The following is a 20,832-nucleotide window of genomic DNA, read 5'->3' on the forward strand; positions in this document are numbered from 1 at the left end:
GTAGCGGGGGGAGAAAAGCACGGAATTGTTAATCTTAGACAATGTTTCAACATCTCCGAGCGGTCGGCGCGTTATGGTTCAACAACGAAAAAACAAACAGACGCTGCTCATTTAGACCGCTTGAAGTACGAAAGAGATTTTAACGGACACTTTATTTCGCTTGGTTAAGGAAAGAATCAGCTTCAACTGTAATATGAACCTAATTAAATTAACTTAAATGGACGAAATAGATGTTAACAAATTCTAAAATTGTATCGCTAGATTCTAAAACATCAATTAATCCGGAATAGGAGTTGTCTACTTTTTGTTGCATATTTAACCCGATCGCATTTCCAAAAGCCACGACGTTCGCTACACATCCTTCTACATGTATTTCCTACTGTACAAAAATAGCAAGTTCTCTCTTTGTTTTCTCTTCCCTTACTCCTGCCTTCCGGTTGCTCATGCAACAGTAAATACGTCCTCATAGTGACTTATATTCTTGGAAGTATAGTTGTACTGAAAATAAACTGTTGGCACCTCTACACAGTAGTCCACCGCAAGACTAGGACGCTATTCGAACGAGTTTGGTTTTGGGAAGGACGCAGACGCATTAGCAAACCACTTTCGAATAATTTTAAACAGCCTTAGCAATAAACTGCCTAAACTATCAAATGTATGTCTATCTTACATATTCAACTAACGCATAACAAGAGCACTGCAAATAAATAGATGAAAAGAAAGAAACTATTTGCTCACAGAACCGAATGCTCATCATACGATACTGAATTTATGTTTGTCTAAATTGGTATGCTCGAAAAAAAGAGGAAAGGAATGCCTGTGCGCTAACCATGGAAAGCAAGGATGTGTGCTTAGTCTTTCTTGAACGGTGTCCGAATGCATTGCTGAAATGAAAACGTCATGGCTATCACACACTCTTACACGACGTTAATTGCACTGGGTGATGCGTGTTAGCTAGTTTGCTAACTGTCTAAGAACAACGATCTAAAATGGATTTTCTCTGCTTCTGTGCGTGCTGTGGAATTAAAACACGGAACACGATCATGGTACAGGGCGCACCTACGGCATTTGTCTTATTTTCTTGCTACGAAAAAAACAAAACAAACAAACAAAAAACAACCCACGCTTGGATTGAAACGTGTCTATTCACTAAATAACGTTTACCTTTTTTATACAGCTATTGCAATCCGTTATATAGTAGTAACCTATCCTATTGCATTCATCCGCTCCGAAGCGCGCCTCAACCGTTTTCGCTCGCGCGCTCGTCTGCATCGAAAATGAAAGCTGCTCACGCAAACCCACCCAACTTACTGTACCACCCCCACACCCAGAGCCACCATCCTTTGGCAGCGAAGCAGTCGCGGTTTACACTATTTCCAGAATCTTAATCACGCCCTCACTGTTCCCGGCAATGATGATGTTGCTCTGCTTGCGCCAGCAAACAGCCGACACAAACTCGTTCCCCTCCGAATTGCTGCGCTCCATGTCCGTCGACTGGAGGCCGCTGGTGCGCGAGCTGCTGTTGCCAATGCCACTGCTGCTGCCGGTGCCGGCGGCGCTACTTCCGCCCGTACCGCCGCTCCCGCTCGTGCTGCTGCTGGAAAACTTCAGGTTAAACAGCTGCTTGGACAGACCTTTGTAGTACACGCAGAGCGAGTTATCCTCGCTGCCGCACGCCAGATAGTCGTTGTTCGTCGCCAGCCCGGCAAAGTTTTTCTCGTTAATGTGTCCGGTAAAGGAGCGCAGACAGAACGGCGGCGAATTGATGTTCCACAGCTTCAGCTGGCCGTCCGTACTGGCCGACACGATTTCGTCCGTGTTGAGAAACTTGACGTACGACACCGCCTTCCGGTGTCCCTTGAACAGGCAGAGCGGCTGCTTGAGATTGCGCAGATCGTAGTAATTGACGCAGTGGTCCGCCGTCCCGAACGCCAGATGGCAGGAGCTCTTTGGATTGAACTTGACGCAGCACACGTTGGCGCGGGCCTCGATCGTCGCCACGGAATGGTCCACGTTCAGCGACCACAGCTTCACCCGCGCATCATCCGACCCGGACGCCAGCAGCCGCGTGTCGACCTCGTTGAAGTCAACGCACCAGCAGCGCTTGTCGTGCTCCTCGAACGTTTTCGTTCGCGTGCGCGTCAGCACATCCCAGATCGTGACAATGCCTTCGTAGTCGCTGGACGCCAACACCTGCTTGAAGTAGCTGTTCCAGATCACGCACGAAATTTTGCTATTGCAGGTCATTTCGTTGATCGGATAGTTTATGTCGACCGCGGCGTCCCGTATCGCGGTGTAGTAGTCGAAAATTTTGATCCGCTTCGTAACGCCCGCGATCGCAAAGTACTCGCTGTCCTTGTCGAACTCGATGCTTGACACGATCGTCGAGACGTAGTTGGAATCGTTCGAGTAGTTCAGCGTGGCCAGCGGCCGCAGCGCACTGTACTTGGAGAACTTGATCAGGCTCTCCCGGAAGGTGTCCAGCGACGAGCGGCCACTAGACCGCGTGGTGTCTAGATTGGATTGGCTGGACGCGTTCGATGGCGCCGCTGCCGCCGCCGCCGACGGATGCACTCCACCACCCATCAGCCGGTCGGAGCTAAAGCTGCCACCGCCGATGCCTGTCCCCGTGCCGATGCTCGCCCCACTCGAGGTAGACCGCTCTCCTACGCCGAGCGAATCGGAGCTGCACGAGCGATCCTTGCCGAAGTACAGGTCTTCGCTGCGGGCCGCAAAGTAGCATTGCACGAAATCATCAAAATGCTGATACATTCGCTGCTTGCGGGCCAGAAAGGATGAAGGGTTGGACGAAAGTGATCCACCTGAAATCGAGCCACCACCACCATGGCCACCCCGGCGAGCCCCGTGCAAATTGAATCCCTCGTACGATTCGGTCACATTCGAGCACGTGTCGTCGACGAGCGACCGGTTCGACGGTACCGTAATGTTATCGATCGTGTCTATGATTTGTATGATTTCCCGCTTGATCGCAACCACGTGCTCGTCCTTTTCGTCCCGCACGCTCTGCTCCACCTCCGCCACCGTCGGGCAGCTGCTCTGCACATCCTTCAGCACCTTCTCCACGTCCAGCAGGTCGCTTCGAATGAGTGCGATCTCGTTCGCAATTTGTAGCTGCTGCTGCTCCTTCTGCTTTAGCAGATGCTTCAGGAATTCGTGCAGCAACCGGTTCTGGGCGGCGCAGGATTCCGCCTCGAGCAGCGTTTTGCGCTGCGTCAGTATCTCGAGCATCACGTTCACGTCCGAGAGGGACAGCTTTTTCGATTCCGTCGCCAGAAAGTGCTTCAATGTGTCGCCTTCACCGCCAGCGTTCGCGTCACCACCACCACACGTACCGCCCGTGTGGAACTGGGGGGAGTTGTCACCGGGCTGGGAGGACTTGTGCCGATGCAGGAGACCACCACCACCGCCACCGCCCCCGCCTTTCAGCCGATGCTTGGTGATGAGCTCGTTTAGCAGAAAGTTCGGCACAATGTGCTCGTGGGACGCGAGCGGATAGTTGCACTTGGGGCACTTTTTCGCGACGTCGATCGAACGCGCTATGCACTGGTGGCAGAACGTGTGTCCGCACCGCGTGATGTACGCCTCGTTGATGATGTCGAAGCAGATCGGGCAGAGGAAGTCGTTCGTCTTGTCGTCCACGCTGGTCGGGATGCCGTTCAGGGTGGCGAGCCGTTTCTTGTTGTTGGTGTTGCTGTTGCTGCTGCTGCTACCGCTGCTGCTACCGGCACCGCCGGGCCCACCGCCCGCACTACTACTGCTGCCTGCACCGCCTCCACCACCACCAACCGTTCCTGAGGACATCTTGGTTGAATCACTCTGTTTGAGGTAGCGGCACAGGCGTGGATACTAACAACCATCCGGCAGAAGGCAAATGCAATCGTGCGCGGGAATCGTTGCCCAAAAAAAATCACAGCGAGTGATTTTGTTTTTTTTTTCACTGATTTTCTTCTCCCTGGTACCGCATGAAAACCTTGCAATATGAACGATTAATCATTTCACCACACTCACTAACGCACTAGACAAATGTTGTATAGGGTTAATCGATAGGATAGATTAGAGCACTCAAACACAACTCGCCTACAGATAGCGCTGAACAGAAACGATTGTTTCTAGCCGGAAGTCACAGTAAAAGCATATCGTACGTAACTCAAACCCGAATCACACCAATAAACTTTGAAACATTTAAAAAAACTGAACTTATTAAGACGATTAAGCTGTGCAGTGTGTGTTTTTTACAAATAAACAACATCATCTTCGAATGGACAAACTGCGTTACGCGCGACGTGTATATCCGTCGTACAGTTGAACTGTCTGTTATCTTTTCCTATACACTTTCACTATATCGTATGCGTGTGCTTTAGAGAAAGTCGAGTTCTCTAAAATGAATGTTTGCATTTTTCTCGCGCACTGTGCTTATTCGCTTTGCTTTGCTATCGTTTGCAAAAGTGTGCACCAGGTTGGGGCTTAGAACATAACAGTGGATCTGAAACGAAAACACAAAGGCGAAAATAAAGGGGAAAAGTATTGAGCTGTTGCTTGCACGTCTGATCTTTTCAAAAAGGGAGGTTTGGAGCTGCGTTCTAGAGGAAATGGAATAACACAACGCGTGGCAAAAGATATGGGTGATATATCTCGAGTGATTCTACTACAGGAGAATTAAATACAACCGGAATGATGGCTTTTGAAAGCGATTAATTTAATGTCAAATAACATTTCCACCGGCTCATACAGCATCCATCACACGCTGCAAACATGTGCGCTGTAACGAACCCGCCAAACAAAGATAGCGATATCCTCCACCAGTATAGATAAGCGTGTTGCACTAATTAAGAGTAGTTGCAACGCGACACATCGGTAACACCGACGTCCTAAACAGGAACCAATCTGTGCTCCATCCGCCCCATTCGAAGGTCTTTTAGAATCAAATTAGATAAAAAGATAGAAAAGAGAAGAGCGTTCTTTTTTGACAGAAAGAAATAGATAGCAGTGCAAAAGCTCAAGAAGTTACTATTTTCGCTGTGTTCACATTTTCGCTGATCACACTGTATATACTTTACTTATGGGCCAACATTCTAATCTTCATCAATGCTTAGAAAGGGAAACATTTCTCCTCAAAAGGAACGATGCTGGTAATCGGTGCCATTTTTGTAAACAATTGCCGAAAGCTCATTGCTGGCAAAAAGATATTCGATCACAAGTATTAATTGGAACAATAATCCACAACTTTCTAGCTTTCTAGCTTTTAACGAATGTCGAGAAGCTTCAGTCGACAAATGCATTGCTCTGTGAAGAAATAATATTCATTATTGTACTTTTGTACCGAATCCTTCAATCAGCAATTGTATTCAAATTAAAATCAGCCAATCGTACATCAAGACGCATTGACGCAGCAAAGAAGATGCTACAATATAGACATACAGATAGGATATAGTCAGTACAGACAGGACAGAACATTAAAGACAACGGAAACAGATTTGGAAATGAATTTGGCAAAACCTATACCGCTGCCGGATGAGCCGCAGCATCAGCCATAAAAAACGGTGCTCGCCATGAGCCACATGTTTGCTGAACAATTTGCACAGCACAAATAGAGATCAGGATTACGATCAGGAGTAAATATGGATGGCAAACTACCAAATGTGCTGGAGTATCGAATTCTTTTCTACCATTTTTAAACCATTCATCAGCCAACCCCACACAGTGGCCCGAAGCGTGCGAAGCAAGCCAGGTAGATAAATAAATGAATTTGCAGTATCCTTTTATCCACCCCGGAGGCTACTTTGGCGCACATCATACACATGCTTGTCGACCTTAAAACCGATACCCTAAAAGTGGTGTTGTGGGGATGAGGGGTTGATTTGAATTGTTTCCAAAAAATTGACCCAGCCTCTGGAAGATACATTACCACATGCGACATACACTTCGCCTGCATCAGGTTTAAACCCGGCATTTCATTTCACACATGCAGATAAAAAAATCGATTCGGTACGGGTACGCCAAGCGGACCTTCACCGCCACCAAAATGTGATATTTATTGTCGTACTGTATTCAAGTGCAGTGGATTTAATAATGCACAAACAATACGTAGCACAATTGGGCGAGGGATTATGACTTCTGACCCATATGGCCGGAAATGCAAGATACGGCTTTTCATGTTCACATTCATTCTTGTAGTGCTTGGCGAACTTTAATAGCCATGACGCGGTACTAATAACCGTGCACCGGCTGTATGTCACACAGGACAAAAAAAAACACGGAGAAGAGGAGAACACAGCAAACAAAACGCTGTCCTCGATTTGAAAATTGAAAAAGCCACTTTGTTGTTGCCACTCATTGCGATTTTCCAGCAAGTCACGAACTGTCCTTCAACTGTGACTTTTCCCCCAACGCGCTATGAAGCAGAAGGGGTTGGGTAGGAGAAGCGACACAAGCAGCCCGAGGTGTGTGTAGGGAAAGCGTCTGCTGGAAGCGGAAATTTGCCAACGAACTTATCGATATTAACAAGCACCAGGACATTGGCGGCAATTGCACAAGCCGGGAAGACAGAACAGACGATAAAGTCTCTGCTACCGGGTATATGGTACGCTTACACGCTGGCGTTACTAACACACACACACTGGCCGATTATGGGTGGTAGTGGCACTGAAACAAAGCAGGCCCGTGAAACGACTCGGCAACGATTTTTCGTCGGTGTGTCGCGTAAATGCGACGACGATGGTGCACATGATGCTAATGATAACGAAACACAAACGGAATAATGGAAGGAGAGTACGAGTGACAATAACGATTGCGCTCTGGTGCGCTCGGGGTAAGCAAACTATTTTTAGGTTTGACCCCGGACACCCGGCATATGCCCGCTTGGCGATCGATATGCGACGAAATAGCCTGCATTCCCTGCCTTTTGGCAGGATGATCCCACGCGCTCGAAAAGTGATTTTCGCAAGGATAGCGAATCAGCAGCCATATGTGTAAAGAAATTCAGTGCATGCTTGTGCACATTGTACGTAATCTTCAAAGGCGTGCAAACATTGACACTGTGGGATAGATTAAAAGTCTGTTACCAACCATCAGCTACCATGATGCAATGTAATCGCAATGCTTGAAGTTGCCCACTAAAGTATCCTCCTGGCAGAGTGACTTTCTTATCATTTGCACGTTCACTAACGCAAAGACAAGTTTGAACTGGGCGGGAGATTAGATATGGCAACACGATTCTTTTACCAGACCAGCATCCCTTGTAGCGGAAAGATAGAGCGGCGCTAGGTGTCAACGTTCCAAAGCGCATTATTTTAAATAACACCGTTCAATTCTGCATTTGGGGCTCCATCACTGGCGGACATATGCCGCATTATGAAAAGAAGAACGAGGTCACACGATAGCGATTTTCGGTATCATAAATCCTAAACCTAAAATACATTCGGCAACTTTGCCCAGGAGAATTGGAACGGTTGTGGCGGTGCTGCCGTATCGGAGCTTTTGTTTTGAACAGTAAACGACACTAAAGGGAATACGGATGCAACTCCATTGTGCACTATTAGGGACAGCTACACAACAGTGACGTTTGAGGGGAGATATTTAGGTAATGCAACTTTACACCAAGCAATAGGAGAATGAAACACATAGCAATAAAATAATAAGGAATGAAGAGCTGACAGAAAAAAATGTGCGATAAGATAGGAAAAGTGAAGAGCGATTGGAACACAGAACAATAGGAAAGTGTTATGGCTAGCGCACCAGTCGGGACGGGGAAACTCAACCCCAGCAAACATGCATCCTCCATATACTTACATATTAATCTGCTCCAGCAACTTTCCAGCTGTTGATTCGTTGTACTTTTGAGCGTACGGCGTAAACTTCACCTCATCCTTGCCCTCGGACGAGTAAACACCCAAAACCAGACCCTGCTTCGGTGGTGGGTGATGCGTCCGCGGTTAGCACGTTCGCCGTCACGGGCCCCCGGGATTGTTGTTGCGTGTCCGTGGCAACGGAAACAGCAGGTGTCGACGTCGTCGGCAGTCGTCGGAAGCGCCCGAATGCCACAACCGGATGGGTTGGGTGGGTGTCGATGGTACAGCACGGTACGGTTGGAGAGCCCGGGTGGAATGAACGAATGAAGGAGAGGAAAGGTTGAGAGGTTAGCAACAACGCGCACTGCCACTGGGCCGCAATAATCTTCTACCACATGATACGTACTTTCTTCGACATTGAAGCGTAGCTGCGACTCCACGACCGTACCGAATTGATGCTGCCTCGAACTAAAAATGCCATTTAACAAAATTTTAGATAACAGCAAAACAGACTCATCCAATCTAGTCTTCTTCTTCTTCCAAGCGAATAGGTTATATCTTCCTACGGTACCGCTACAGGGGAGAGATCACACTCCACAACCCGTACAAATTCTACTGCACATACACTGATACTAGCTAATTGGATGGCTGTAATTACAAAAACATTACAAGGATTTGTTATTTGCAGCACTTTTCCTAACTATTATACAATTAACAAGCTGTATTTCGTTTACCTGAAATGTACCGACGAGGGAGATGGGGTGACTCTGTAATCGCGTGGACAACTCGGTTGGTCTCTTTTTACCAAGCTCGTGCTGTCACGCGACCGAAATGTCAAACCGGAGATCGGCTGTCCTCGAAAAACGTCTAAAATCAACGGTCATTATACCAGTTCATGATGGGCGAAATAGAAACAACTTCTTATATTCATATCTACAAATTCTATGCAGTATTCGTTCTGAAGCATTCAAATTGATGTAAAAAAATCTTTCTTCTGCATATTTGCCAACGAAAATCGTTTGAACGAGCCCACTTTCCTTGGGCCAAAATTCGACGACGACGACGTTTCTGAAGGGAGCAAAGGGTAAACAAAGTTTGACATGTTTGACGCTGTACACAAACAAAAGCAAGCGCGCTGGTTCCGTCCTGCTAATAAAAATAGTTTTGCTAGTAAAAATTGTAATATACGCTCGTAACGCTGCTATAATGTCTGATGGTAAGTAATTTGTGATTTTGTTACTCAACAGCATATTAACGTTTTCCTTCCGTATGGCATTGCAGAAGAGGTTATCAAACGCCGGCTACAAATCGATGGTGATGGAACCGGCGACGACAGACGCTTGAACGATTTGCTGAAAACGTTTATCAAATGGTGTAATTCGAACGATGCTTCAGACAACAGGTAAGCAGCGTTGTACAGAGCGGAACAGAGGGCAGGTACAAATAACTACACTTTCCTTCCCTTTAGTCAACCAATATACGATCGGCTGCTCGCCCAGCTAGCACAGTGCGAGTTTGACATGAAAAAGTCCGACTTTTATGCGACGGTGATGCAGCAGGAGCTGAAAAACTATGCCACCATCTCGGACACGATAGAGACGGGCATCGAAACGGCAAAGGCACAGATCGTACAGAGCAAGCAGAACCTGGTGCTGGCCAAAAAGATCCGCAAGAACCGGATGGAGTACGACATGCTGGCGAAAACGATCAACCAGCAGCCGGATCGTAAGAAGACGGTGCAGGAGCTGGAATCGTTGAAGCAGAACCTGGACCAGCTGAAGGAAAACAGAGCCGACCTGGAGCGAAAGCTGGAGACGAAGAAGAAAGACTTCAGCGTGCTCATGCGCTCGATTGCCGAGCTGCAGAACAAGCTGGATCCGACCATGTCGGCGACGAGTACAAGCGCCTGCGAGGAGGAGGCGATGGACGTTGCTCCGGTACCGATCGTGGAGGAGAAGATGGCGTGCGACGAGCCGCTGGTGCTGGAGGAGGAGGACGATGCTGCCAGTTCGGATAATGACGAGGTGATCCTATCTTCGCCTGAAAAACTCACTTAATAAGAAATGGGAATCAATGTCGGTTGGAGTGTATTGTCGTGTTGTGGCATTGTAAGAAATACAAGAAGTATGCAGATTTTGTAAGTAAATTGTAAACTACAATTCCATTTCGTGATGTTGTGTTTCTCAATGTAAATGAAATCCCCTTCTTTTGATTTACCAGAGGTCCGAAACCGAAACGCTCCGATACTATTTGCTTTAAATTGTTTGCATTGCCTTTATCTTTTCACCAAAAATTCGGTGACTGCGTTCGAAGCGAGCAAACAGTAGTTAAAAAGGATTATTACATCTGAAGATACCACTTCAGAACCGGTTTGGAAGGGGTGAGCGGAGTGCTTCCGCGAGCAGGATACGTATACGGATGGAGTAGCACCTGCAAAACCAGCCCGACGTACCCCATATATGGAACTGGTAGTGCTGTTGGTGATATTGGTGCTGCGTGCCTTCATCCACACCGGAGTGGGTCGGTCGTATGTGCCCACTCGTGGAACTTTGTAGCAAGTTGTTGAATGAAGTGGCCAATGGGGTTCGTCCCGGTCGGTCGCCCGGTCATCATCATCATCATCGTGCTTTGACGCTATCCGAATCCGACTACTTGATTCCGGCACGATGTTTCCGCTGTGATGAGATTTCATCCCTCAAACTCGTTTGTCGGTGTCCGGTGTGGGTAAGAAGAACTTAGTTGAAGCAGTTTGGTTGAAGCACTTTCTGTGGTACAAAGATTTCTTGCTGGTCGTTTCTTCTGGCTACTCTCCGTAGGACACAGGAGAGAACGGCAGGGGGAGCTGTCGGTGTACAAGATGGAGTAGTGTTTCGCTGTAAAAAAAGCTCGATAACTTCGGGCAGCGAAATCGATTGGCTACGGAGATCGTGTCGGAAGTTTCGCTTTGAACGTCCCACTTGGTGTTGGCGCGTTTTTCTTGCGCATTTGTATGCGACCCGTACTAGTAGAGAGTAGGTGATGGGGAGATGCTTGCTTGAGTGGTACTTGAGCCGTGGACGAGAATCTGTTGCGTCGAGTAATTGTGGTGCCCGGTTCGTGGAAAATGGTAGCCGGTAGAATATGTTGCTCGAGTGCACTGGGGCAAGTTCTTGGAAGGCGGGAGCGTAAAAGTTAAACCACATCCAACGGTAATTGGTCATCGATAGGTAGACTTTCTTTATTTTATTTTCATGTCGTCGTTCATCCACCTTTTGCACCGCTGGGCATTAAAGACATAATTATTGCTAGCAATTTTATCAAATGTCGAAACAAGTGCTTCTTATCACAATCAATACTGCCGTAATATCTATTAAAAATTACGAAAGAAAGATTAAATAGTCATTATCGTTGGTTTCCCGAACCGCCGTGTTACACCAACAGCTTGTCGTTCTCGCATAGTCTCCTCTCCAACCCCCGGTACAGATGTTTCATGTCGCGGTGACTACTTTTTGCTGGCAGCAGGAGTCACCCATCCGTGCCAGGCTGACTTGCAGCGCGGTCGGGCCGGGGATCTTTTGACCTATCCACTTACCGCGGTACTGTGCCGCACGGTCGACAGTGTCAAATTGGAATAGGAAATGATGTGACAAAACCAAACAAGCAGCGCTCGTTGACGCCTTCGCTCTCTGCTGCCCACCCTCCCCACTCCAACACCAGCAGTGTTGTTGCATTGCCCGTGCGTTTTGCTGTCGAGATTCTACGCAAGCTGGCTCATCCCAACTTTTCTCGTTCAGTCTACCGCCGACGGTGGTATCCAGCCACATTGGGCACCATTGGGACTCTTGACTTGAAGAAAAACACTTTGAAATTCGATACAAAAGTGAGAAACACGGCAGTGTCCTCAGCATCACCTTCCCGACCTCTTCCACCGCCGAAGCCGAAGAGGTGAGATTGGATTGCGAAGCGAAAGGTTAAAAATAACTGATCGTCCCAACTGTGCGGCAAGGGTTATGACACATTTTAGAATGATTGGTCGTTCGGCGCTGTCGGCCAAAATGTCGGACGCCCGCATTGGGCTGAAGGGGTGTAAATAATGGCGCCTGTGAAAAGGAAGCGAGTTTGAATTTGAGTATGAACCGAAAAAGCTGAAGCTGGTGATAATTTTATGCCCTGTCTCGTTTACAGTTTGGGGTCATTTGGATGCAGCGCGGTGGAATGGCAACAGGGAGCAAATTAGTACGAATAGATTGGAGTTTGCGTAATGCTGATAGGGTGCGGGAATTTGATAGTGGTATTTGTTAACGGGGAAATGGCTACCATCAACCAAGATCAACCAGAATTATATTAAGAGGCGAATGTCAGCCAAAAGGCCTAAAGCCCCTTCAAAAAAGAATGATATACAGTTTAGATAGTTTTTGGTTGATTTTTCCACGAACATATTTTCTCATTGTTTTTATTATTTTTTTTTCATCAATGTGTGTATTATTGTGTTAGATGAGGTAGATTTATTATTTAAGAAAGAAAGGCCAGTAATGAATTCAAGTTTTGCATTACAATGAATTTTTAGAGAATAAATAAAAAACTGAGATTCTTGGGAAATATTTTGTTAAAGAGCATTGAGTGCTTTTCATTCTATGCTTTTATTGTCTTAGTTAAATTCTTCATAATTCTTATTTTTAGTACAAATTCAAATGTTAAAAAAGGAAGCATATAAAAGTGCAATCCAAAATAATAAATTGTAAAAGAAAGATCAGATAAAATGTACAAAAAAACTCAGTTTTCAACCCTCCCATCTTCTAGCCCGCTTCAGATTTAGTAGCAAAATAGCTTCAAATAGTGAATAGGAATCGTTCCTAAAAAGCAATGTAAGCCGTAAAAAACTCTTCCTGTCTTCAGCTACACAGCTACTCAGTACGGTGTAGTACAGGCAGACAGAGGCCATAATGAAAACATAAGGCCACATTCAACACTAACTCAACCCTATTTTCGAGAAGCTTGAGAAAACATTTTCAGAAGTACGTGAAAAAAGAAGCATCTGATACGGCGAGCATGAGAACAGAGCCTCAGAGTGTTTGAATGCAAAGAGCAATGAAAGAAAACATCACTTGCTTTGGTTCATTGGAGCTTGTATAAGTGTAGCTGTTAGTGTAGTACGCTGGTGTGTGCGGTTGCTTCCTCCGTGCGACAGTGTGATATATAGGTACAAGCTTGCTTTATTAAAAAAAGACAAAAAATATAATCTCAACATACCAAAAAATGGGTAACAATATCCTTCCTTTACAGCTCGCAACGACCAGGTGGCGTAGTACCGTATATACTAAGACCCGGATCGCTTTCCGAGTACGCGTATCCTGTTTGCCTCTCAGCTCTCCTTCGTTTCGTGCTCACTCGTGTTGTATGAATGCGTGTACGTGTGTGCGTGTGAGAGAGTTTGTAGGGTTTTTTTTGCCATTTCGTTGTTATCCTGACACTTAAGGGCTGGTTGAAACGGTGGCAAGCTTTCACTATGTATACGCTGGGAGGCGTCCGCTTCATCGATCTGCTCACTTGTACATGATCCACGCCGACGGGGATGGAGTGCGATGGCAGGATATAGTTCGGTCGTTCGCACCGCGCTCGCCTTGATTGCTACGGCGATGTATATGCTGGAGAGTCGGCCCAACATGATACTCATGTTTTTGCTATGTATGTGTGCTATTCTTTTGCAGTCCCTGCAGGGCATAGCACCTCCTGATAGGGAGGTAACGAAACGGAACGCATCCCCATGTCCGTTGTGTTTGTATGAGCTGATGAACAGGAAATCAAGGACCCCCTTGGGAGTGGAAGCGCTGAGCCATCGACTGCACTGCAATACGGAAATGCCGTCGCCCTTTTTCGGGGACGCTCCGAGGGAAGGGTCGTGTGTTTTCTTTTTCGCTCTGCCACGGGCAACACGAGCGAATTGGTAGTGTATGGTTTCATGTGGCTCCTGCTTCCTACCGGAACTAGCGTAGCGTAGTGAATCCGGCTCTCCGGTGGGTATTGAGCAGAAAAATGATGGTAAAGTGGTACTAAATAATAGAGCTACTTTGCAAAAGATCGTGTAATTTCAGCATTCTTTACCGTAGAAAGTTTTGCCTACCCGAACTGGTCTGCACTAGCTTGGGTTTTTGTGGAGGTGATTTCGCTTATGGATCCATTAGCCACCGTTTGGAATGAGTTTAGTGAATTAAATTTCACATTAAATGGCAGGGCATTAAACCATTTGGAAAAGTGAAATGCATGAAATGTTTGAAAATAAACGTATAAAAGATCATTTTATGTAAAAGATCAACCACATTTCATGTACCATGGTAATAAATATATGTTTTGTGTAAGAATTTAGCATGATAAAACCGTGATTGCCTCGGTAGTATTGAATAGATGTTAAAATTGTTATAAATTATGAGCTCTTGTTTAAAAAGATTATAACATTAAACAAAATCTTTTTTATAAATCACAAATTGTTATAAAAAATTGTTAAATTTCTAAATCAAAACCATATAAAATTATTTATCTTATCTTATGCACTTTTGTGCTACAGGTCCCAGGGCTTATTTTTCCTAGTATCATTTTCCTGAATTCTTGAGAGGCATATTATAACCGCAATTGTCCTTTCCCGATCTTCCCTGTGTGTAGATGTGTGTGTGTGTGTGCGTGTGTATGTGAGAGAGTATTGGCTAATTTCAACCGTGTCACTATCCCGGCAACGGACAATGTGTGTCCTTTTGATGCTCGCATTCCGAGGCTCACCGGTCTCGTTGATGATATTGATCCGCACTGTATGCTTTGCAGGGATAGCACGGGACCAGACGCAAGGATACTGCCACAGCCCAGGCCAACTATCGGTCCAAGCTGTAAGCGATCCATTGTGCCGGCGCTGCTTTCCTCCGCTGCGGCTGTTCCAACCACGGTGTGACACTTTTGACCGTCGTTGGCACATGTAACAACAACTGTATATAACCCCACTCCTCCTGAACACACGCGTCATACTACTAACATGTTTAAGCCTTCTATGTTTTTTTTGTTTATTTTATTCTTTCTACTCTTTTCTCAACACTAGGCCACGCCTACAACGATGTAATTTGAAAGAAAATACTACGCTTATGAACAACCCTCACAGAAATGGGTAAGAAGCTTGCATGAAATATTTCACTGCACAGCGTGTAATGTTTCAAGGAAACGTTTCAACGGCCCATTGGTGAGCGGTGATTGGCTTGTTCGTTGGGCTAATCAGCGTACGGCAGCAGCACCATTTTTCGTTGCGCGATGTGTGTTTGTAGGGGGTTGTGCGTTAAGCAGGGTGTAGAAATCGAAAGGGTGGGGAAGCTTAAAACAGAGTTTATGTACTGAAAATCAAATAAGATATCAGTAGCTTTACAAGGTTCACTCGCTTGTGAATGATAGCGTGTGTCGCACATACATACACACACACGGAGAATCGGATCGCAGTCCAGCGATGCACGGATAGAGTGTGTCAAAATAAATACACCCTATTAGAGTGCAGCCGAACACAATAGAAGAATAGAGACGCATGAGGCGAGATGTATCGCCGTTTCGCCGTCGACTCGCTTCCAGCCAACAGCATCCCGCACCACACGTATTGGCGACGTAAGCGAGTGCGCTAGATCGCTCTCTCTTTCTTTCCTCCTCGCTCACTCGCTCCGCCGGTCGAGTCGTCGACGAATCATCTCGCACCGGAGCCCGTTTGCGGGACCGTTTCGGGGTGTGTAGTTTCATTCTCATTCGCTCACTGCACGGGAAGGTGATTGCGTTGCACGCGCGTCTGTTCTGCGTTTACGTAGTGCGTATACCAACAAATTCGATCGGTACGGCCGAGAAGGTAGTAAAGCAACTGTAGCCTGTTCGAAACACGTGCTGAATGGTGCGCTTTTCTGGTTCGGCCTATTGTTTGTTTCATTACACAAAAATACGGAAGATAGATGCGAATCTTTCTGTAACATCGTTTCACGTGCGCGGCCAGGAATAGTGTGTTGGTGGAATAGTGTTCTTCTAGCATACGACCATCCGATTTACGGCAGAACTTTGCATTGCGGTGGTTAAAGTTCAAGACGCAAAGATAGCAATGGTTAAATGATTTGTAGAAGTATAAACAAAATTGTGTGTTTGTGTAGTTTTGCCGGCGGTACTTTGCCGCTTTACTCTGGTTTCGGAAGCAGAGAAATGGTGTTTTATGTGACAATAACGATGCAAGCTGTTGCTGTATACCAAAAAGCCCTCAACGAGTAGCAAATGTGTATAATCCGTATCCATGCCTGTTAGTAGTGTAGATCGCAACCAACTAACTCGTCGGTGTAGAAGAAAAACCTCAAATGAAAAACGCGATTGTCATATCGCTAGTTGCGGGCAGATAGTGCAAGCAAGTGTTTTACGGATCGTGCAAAGAGTTAATGGAAGTGCGGAGGTTTCGTGTGTGTGATAGATCCGGCGAGATGCGCGTGAGGTAGTGGTACATCACATAGATTCGACAGTAGTCAACTTTTTGTGAGTTTTGTCGGTTGTTGTATGTGTGTTTTGAGTGTGATTTTATTCAGCCCCCTCCACTATGAGTTGGTATGAGGAAACGGGTTACGTTCAATGTACCTCTACAAAGTGTTGCTGATTAAAGTGGTTCTAGTGGGCAAAGGGCAGTGAGAAAGTGTCCGTTCGTGCAATGTTGACCGATTAGGAAAACCTACAGAAATATCCGAAACCGAACATCACCTCAGTGACGGAAGGAACCGATAGGGAACGTGGTGGGTGGAACCGTATTTCCCGTGGGAGAGGCGTGCTACCTCACCTGGGAAGGAGCAACGCACAACCAGCACGGCGGGCCGCGGCATAACGCGCCAAAATTGCGCCAAACACAAACAATCTGGCGGTGGTCAGACAACCATCCATGGCCGTCGGGCCACCGACGGGAGGATCTGGCAATCCTCCGCACCCGGCACCACCGGTACAACCGCATCCGATCCTCGCGCCCAGCCCGCTGTTTGCCTTACCGACGCTTAACTTTACCGCGTCGCAAGTTGCGACCGTCTGCGAAACGCTGGAAGAGTCTGGTGACATCGAGCGGCTGGCCCGGTTCCTATGGAGCCTGCCGGTGGCACACCCGAACGTGACGGAGCTCGATCGCTCCGAGGCGGTGCTGCGTGCGCGTGCTATCGTCGCCTACCACACCGGACATTTTCGGTAGGTTTTGCGGCACAGTAGAAGAGTTAAAAGTTAATAGTAGAGTTAATCGTTTGAGCGAATTGAGACACTTAATATCATTCTTGTCGTTTTGAAGTCAATTTTAAACTTTTGACATTAACGGTCACTAAATAAAAACAAAAACCATAATATTTTATAATTTCAAACAACAATGCTTTTAAAATTGCTCTAAAACAATTTAAAAAATCCTTAGCAATAGTTCGGCAACTTTCGCAAGCAATTGTTCGGAATCTTTCGTAATCAAAAGTGATAGTACACTGAAACCCAAATTGAAATTATGAAATGATTTGAAGCTTGGAAAATAATATTCATTTGTCAATTTTTTTTAATAAAACAAAAGTAAAGCTAATACATATGCATCAATTTGTAATATGTGATGCAGAAAATTAAATAAGATCTACAAAAGAAACGAACAATTAGATATATTTGAACTTAACGTGAATTCGCTTAATATGTGATGCACTATTATAATATGCACATACTGGTGTGTAAGTTTTTTGGGGTATGAATATTTCTCAACCTCAACCTATCTCGATTATGTTTTCACTACGGTTTGCTCGCAAACCAGCAAGCTGGGGGGAGGCAAATTAAATCATTTCACCCATCGTCCGGCCATGGCGAGTCCGATCATCATGTGCGAGGTATCATATCGAAACGCTAGCTGGCAGCAACAAATTAAATTCTGCTGTAAACTCGCATCCAACTGCATTGTTTTCCTTGCCTGCTTGCCTTGTCCCTCCTGCTGTTTGCTGTGCAGTGGACAACGCACGAGAGCGGATAATTTACGCGGGTGGAAAAATATGGCATATGTGCGTGTGCTTGTGTGTGTGTGTTTCTGTGCGCGTGTGCTTGTGCAGAAGTGAAAAACTCGCGTCTCGATAATCGATCAATTTCGTGCTCCAATCATTTCGTTTCGATCGATCGATCTTCCGGAGGAATCCAAATCCGAAGAATGAAATTTGTAATAATGATCTCCAAATCGGAAGATTACCATTTCCTCCCCCGGGCGCTCAACGAGCTAATCGGGTTGACTTTTCGTCCAATATTTGGCTATGATGGACCTACAAGGAGAAAGAGAGAAGAAGAATGATGCTGTGCAGAAGGCCGAAAGGTATGGCAAAATGCTAGCGAGCTACGGGCTTCGGTGTAGAGATCGCGCTAGGTTACATGATTGACGAGCGAAAGGTGCTGGAAGAGGCCTCAATTTTCGATAAATAATTTAATTAGCCTGTTATCCCCGCTTGCTGAAGTGTGTGCCTTGTGTGCGATTTGCAAATGATTTGTTGTTTTTCTTTCGTTTGTTACAATTTCAACTGAAATGAATGGTGGCTAAATTGAACTGTGTGTGTTTTTTGCCGGAATGAGCTAGAAAATTTTTCTTTTTTATCATAAAAACATAAAATAAAATGATACACACAACACAGCCGTAGTAAACAGGCTTCGTAAATGATGAGCTACAAATGCAAAATACAGAAAAGTAACAAGAGAGCTTCATACCCTACCGCTATTTCTTCTATTATTATTGACCAAATTAAATCGATGAGCAAAGTTTTTTTTCTTCTAGACCTGTTAACTCCAGTAGGCCTCCAAAAAACATCGTTTCTTGTTTCGTTCAGCGAATACGATAGGTCCTGCTTATATTCTACCTTTTTGTCTTTCAGAGAGCTCTACTCGATACTGGAACGACATAAGTTCACGAAAACGTCCCATGGCAAACTACAGGCCATGTGGTTAGAGGCGCATTATCACGAGGCAGAAAAGCTGCGGGGACGACCGTTGGGTAAGCATGATCGTGTGTATTCATGTTGCAATTGTGCTAGTGTTTGTGGCTGTTGTGTGTCGAATGTCTTGAAATGTATGAAATGGTGTCAAAACAATGAAGCGACTAAATTTAATACTAATAGCATTGGTATTAGTGATGATCTCTTGTGAAGACGGTAGAAACATAATGGCAAATGATTAAGGAATTGTAACAATTGTAATAAGCTCGAGAAGTTTTATTAGAGTTAAGTATGTTTGAATTGAAATCTGTAAAAGAGTCTAACAAATTAATTTTCGCTATATATCATAACTTTCCTCCTGAAAAAAATATATAATAACTTTCATTTAATTGTTGCAATGTTTGTAAAACACATTATTTCATGTTTGTTTCATATGTTCGTAGAAAATGGAATTTTACATTTATCATTCCTTTAGTCTTTATGCAAGGCAGTAGCAAGTTGATGATGAGCTATTTTCTCTTTTTTAAAGAACAGAAACGGATATGCTTTATTAATTGATCTGTCCGATTTCCTCCAGCTAGAGTGTTAGTGGATATCGATATGACACTCGACTCTTGTCCTATGACACTGTCTGCTACCTCCTTGGATTTGCATGCATAGAACACAACAGCTCCCAACGACTGTATTCCTATAGGTAGATGCAAATAACTGGATAATCGACGAAACAAAAAACAAAATCCACCAGTAATGAAACCATTTGCATACATACACGAGCGGTTAGGGTTTTTTTGTGGTGTGTTTGCACATTTCATGACATTCAATACAGACACACGTCTTGGCAGAAAAAGTAATAATTTGTCGATTTTTTCTCTTCCTTTTTTGCTCCCGCTTTCCCTACGGTGGACCGCTTTCCATTAATCGACTTCTATCGGAAAACGTCGTCAACGTGGACTTTGGCCGCGACGGATTTGATTGCTACTGGCAAATGGATTTCTCGTCCATTCTCGTCACCGGTCACAAAATCGCTTCCTTTCACGTGGCTTCAATATCCGCTCAAACCGGATGCGGCTATCCTCGATGGGGTTGTAACACATACAATTACACACACACAAAACAACTCGTTTTTGCCGTTGGCAACGTCCAGGACCAGTCGATAAGTATCGCGTCCGGAAGAAATTTCCGCTTCCACGTACGATCTGGGACGGCGAGCAGAAGACGCACTGCTTCAAGGAGCGAACGCGCAGTTTGCTTCGCGAATGGTACCTCCAGGATCCGTATCCGAACCCGACGAAGAAGCGCGAGCTGGCCCAGGCAACTGGCCTCACTCCGACGCAGGTGGGAAATTGGTTTAAAAACCGACGTCAACGAGACCGTGCGGCGGCAGCGAAAAACAGGTAAGTCGCGAGTGTGATTTTTTTGTTGTTTTGTCTATTTGGTTGAGGTTTCTACTTTCCATCTCTAGTACACCTTCCGCGCAAGATTCATTCGGTATGGTAATGGTTCTGATGGATGGTCGTTTGTGGGCGATGGAAATCCATTTTTAGTGTACGAGTTTCCTTTCTAACCCGTTGTCCGTTTGACGTTGTGTGTTCGTCTAGCGGATCAGTGGAGGATACGCTTGTAATTGAGCGGATATGTAGATGAAGTTCATCGTCTCGCTTGTCTGCTTGATAAGGATATTGAGGGTTATACTCGATCCATTGGCACAAAAACAGTATGGTCGGTTTATGTTATGAAACAGTGCGACCAACAAGAGAAATAGTAAAATAATTTGTATCATTTAAAACTATACAGCAAAATGCTTTCAAAGCAATATTTTTTTCTCGTTGCTATAAAACAATCATCAATCTTGGGAAAGGAAAAGTGAAACAAGAAGACTTGCAATTAACATGTAAGGTGAATGTTTAAATTTCTTTAAAAAAAAGAAACCCATTATGCATGGGAAAAAATTAAATAAAGCTTCATTATAATTGAACGTCCTATTGTTTGTCGCATTTAGTCACTCTGCTGGGGAATGGGGCAAAAAAAGAGGAAACCAAACCAAACCAAAACACCATTCAGTGAGCGTGTTCTGTCAAGTATGGGTAGAATAT

At 45.3% G+C, this 20,832-nt stretch overlaps 3 protein-coding genes across 4 annotated transcripts in view; 2 read left to right on the forward strand and 1 right to left on the reverse strand.

Annotated features, from left to right (window-relative positions):
• Nucleotides 1-110: 110 nt before the first annotated feature.
• Nucleotides 111-8,640, reverse strand: LOC120908565 (E3 ubiquitin-protein ligase COP1-like). 2 transcript variants are annotated; one of them, XM_040319726.1, is made up of 4 exons: nucleotides 8,543-8,640; nucleotides 8,215-8,456; nucleotides 7,810-7,922; nucleotides 111-4,504 (listed from the first exon to the last, which is right to left on the reverse strand). In XM_040319726.1, exon 4 carries the CDS (start codon nucleotides 3,820-3,822, stop codon nucleotides 1,366-1,368), a length of 2,457 nt encoding a protein of 818 aa, XP_040175660.1. In that variant the 5' UTR covers nucleotides 3,823-4,504; nucleotides 7,810-7,922; nucleotides 8,215-8,456; nucleotides 8,543-8,640; the 3' UTR covers nucleotides 111-1,365. The 2 variants fall into 2 exon arrangements, with proteins under 2 accessions (XP_040175660.1, XP_040175661.1); XM_040319727.1 differs by having other exon boundaries at nucleotides 7,810-7,925.
• On the forward strand, nucleotides 8,575-10,125 carry LOC120908566 (THO complex subunit 7 homolog). The gene is made up of 4 exons (XM_040319728.1): nucleotides 8,575-9,024; nucleotides 9,090-9,210; nucleotides 9,277-9,945; nucleotides 10,029-10,125. The coding sequence occupies exons 1-3, from the start codon at nucleotides 9,015-9,017 to the stop codon at nucleotides 9,863-9,865; spliced, it is 720 nt and encodes a 239-aa protein (XP_040175662.1). The 5' UTR covers nucleotides 8,575-9,014; the 3' UTR covers nucleotides 9,866-9,945; nucleotides 10,029-10,125.
• Nucleotides 10,126-15,564: 5,439 nt separating this feature from the next.
• Nucleotides 15,565-20,832, forward strand: part of LOC120896357 (protein Optix) — a 52,157-nt gene continuing 46,889 nt past the window's right edge. The window contains exons 1-3 of the mRNA XM_040300405.1: nucleotides 15,565-16,997; nucleotides 18,680-18,798; nucleotides 19,884-20,133. Of these exons, the coding sequence (XP_040156339.1) occupies nucleotides 16,705-16,997; nucleotides 18,680-18,798; nucleotides 19,884-20,133 (662 nt within the window). The 5' untranslated portion in view covers nucleotides 15,565-16,704. The remainder of the gene's footprint in view (nucleotides 16,998-18,679; nucleotides 18,799-19,883; nucleotides 20,134-20,832) is intronic.

Source organism: Anopheles arabiensis, chromosome 2 (assembly GCF_016920715.1).
Source record: "Anopheles arabiensis isolate DONGOLA chromosome 2, AaraD3, whole genome shotgun sequence".
Taxonomy (NCBI): domain Eukaryota; kingdom Metazoa; phylum Arthropoda; class Insecta; order Diptera; family Culicidae; genus Anopheles; species Anopheles arabiensis.